Here is a 2701-nt window from a genome sequence, read left to right as displayed (position 1 = left end):
TCTTTTCTCGATTTTATTTTATCTTTTTTATCTTTTTTTTTATCTTTTTTTCTCATAGCCGTGTATTTTTACCCATGTTTTATATATATATATCTATATATCTATATATATATATATATATATATATGGTAATATTTACTTAGATACAAAAAATATTTAATCTAGGACGTTATTTACTTAGTTACAAAAAGTTTATAGAAATCAAGATGAGGAATTTTCAGGTATCTTTTCTCGATAGCGATAGGAATTTTATATTTTCTCTGAAGTCAGATTTAAAATTATATCATTTATATTGCTTAAAAAATTCCCCTTCCACATTAATAATTATATCGTTTATATTGATTAAAAAATTCCCCTCCCACATAATTTTTATTATACTACGCATGCATTTTCTCCCTGTCGCTTTATTGTTTAAAAAATTCCCCTTCCACATTAAAAATTATATTATTTATATTGTTTAAAAAATCCCTTCCTCATAATTTTTATTTATCTACGCATACATTTTCTCCCTACCACTTTTCTATTTTATCTTCTTTCTTATAAATTTTCTTGAAAATCTTCGCTCACTCGTCTTTCATCGTCCGGACTTTCAAGTTCGTTAGTAAAAAAGTTTGTTAGTAAAAAGTTCTCGATTTTTCTATTTTTTCGTGTCTTTGATTATTATAGCATTGATTTTCTACGCGGTAGCAACTTCCATGAACAATCTTAAGAAAATCGAGCAACAACCACGTATGTTGCTGTCAACAACATACGGATTGAATTCATCCTACACGAAGAAAATTCAAGTGGGTCTTATGACGGAAGACAACGTCGAACTGGATTTTCTGCCTGTTGTTAAATTAACATCTCACGGAGCTGTAGGAATTTGCTTCGACATGGAATCGTGGCAAAAATTTCAAGAAAACATGAAAACGATGTCGAGCTACTTAAACGGTGATAAAATTAATTTGAGTTCGATCATCTTTAACAAGATAATTGTAAATTTCACTACCGCATATGGTGCTAGAGCCATACTAATAACATATCGTGAAAACGAGCAAGAAGATCTTTCTTCCGAGACTGTGGAGGATACGAACGAAAACGGACCGAAGGCGAAGAAACGTAAAACTTACAACATTGCGATAGTCATGCAGAGAACGACTTTTCAAGGTGTAGAAAATATAGTTGATTGTGTGAACGCTAATTTAAATCGTCTAAATTTTATTTCAACTAATGTCAACGAATGTGCTCGATATTTAATTAACGAAATACAGTTAAATCTTCCTGTCAACGGTAGCATTAATAACAGTATCGTGAAACTCACGATCAGAGGTAACAGTAAGGAAATAGAACGTAATGTACGTACCCAACTGAAAGATTTAACATTTCTCGATGTATACTTTGAGATAACATTTTTAGAAATAATTTCACTTTATTTCGAACAAATTGTACATACAATTATATCAAAACGTAAATTTTAATAATTATTCGACGAATATTTTCTTGAAATGTTTGTGAATAATTTTGTTCTGTAAAAATATTTTAAATATAAATCATATTTGTACTTTTAAAACCATTGTTCAATTTTCTTTCACTTCCTCTTTCCAGAAATTTCCTCAACAACCATGTTTCTGTTTACCTTCATTAAGCAGCGAGTTATTTTAAAATAAAATTTTATCCGACATCTCTTCAACAATAAGCATTCTTTCTAATCTACGATGATGCATTATTTTTTTATCGTGACACGAGTCGAAATGCTCGCCAGTACAAATATTTGCGTGTTCTTTTTTTATTACCCTACGGCATTGTCAGTTACTACCTGCCACCGATCCCCGGTCGACCGCATGACGCTTTTCTTGGTCAAAATGTTTTTACCCCACCCCGTCTAATATCGACCATTTGATTCGACGAGCTATCCTTGCCATACGTATACCCTAGCTGTTTTTACCCCACCCCGTCCAATATCGACCATTTGATTCGACGAGCTATCCTTGCCATACGTATACCCGTACCCCCATACCGTACCCTACGCAACTTTAGCTTAAATACCTCATCTAATCCTTAGACTAGTAAGATCTCGTTTAGCTCAACATACTAGGACCCTGCTCGGAAACACGAAGGCACCAGGTTCAAATCCAGAGGAAATCAGAAAAAATAAAAAAAAATAAAAAAATTCTCATCCCCACCTTTCGGGGCCAGTCGCCATTTTTTTTTCCCCAACACCCTCTCCCCCTACACCCACACTCGGAAAAACCAGACGCCGGTGGTGGGGGAAAGATAAGATAAGACTCGGCGCCAGACGGGTCGGTGGTGGGGGTTTGTTTTGACGGGCCATAGTGCCCACTATACTACTCATATTCTTGATATCTACCTTTTCTTTTATCAGTTTTTTTTGTTGCTTCACTCTCCTGTTGTACCTTGGGTTTGACAATTATAATATTTTCTTTTTTCTTCTCCTTAATTGCTTCAGTATAACTTTTCTGAGTTCCTCCTGCTGGTTCACACACTCCTCCTTGCATCATTTCTCTCAAGTCTTCTAGTTCTTGTTTAATGCATCCAAATTCTTCTCGAACTATTTCCTTGACCATTATTTTAATTTCCTCTTTATATGCGGTTTCGTCTTTTATTTCTTTCACAGTCTTCATAAGCCGATGTCTACGTGTCGCGTGAAATCTAATGTATGTAATATATGTAATGTATTCATATGTGTGTATGAGACAGA

General features: G+C 34.1%; 1 protein-coding gene across 1 annotated transcript; it reads left to right on the top strand.

Annotated features, from left to right (window-relative positions):
- Positions 1-703: 703 nt before the first annotated feature.
- Positions 704-1466, top strand: LOC146720108 (uncharacterized). The gene has a single exon (XM_085489046.1). The coding sequence runs from the start codon at positions 732-734 to the stop codon at positions 1458-1460; it is 729 nt and encodes a 242-aa protein (XP_085345172.1). The 5' UTR covers positions 704-731; the 3' UTR covers positions 1461-1466.
- Positions 1467-2701: the final 1235 nt, after the last annotated feature.

Source organism: Nylanderia fulva, unplaced genomic scaffold (assembly GCF_048542155.1).
Source record: "Nylanderia fulva isolate GAGA-0341 unplaced genomic scaffold, ASM4854215v1 Scaffold78, whole genome shotgun sequence".
Classification (NCBI taxonomy): Eukaryota; Metazoa; Arthropoda; class Insecta; order Hymenoptera; family Formicidae; genus Nylanderia; species Nylanderia fulva.
This window is presented reverse-complemented; position numbering and strand designations above follow the sequence as displayed.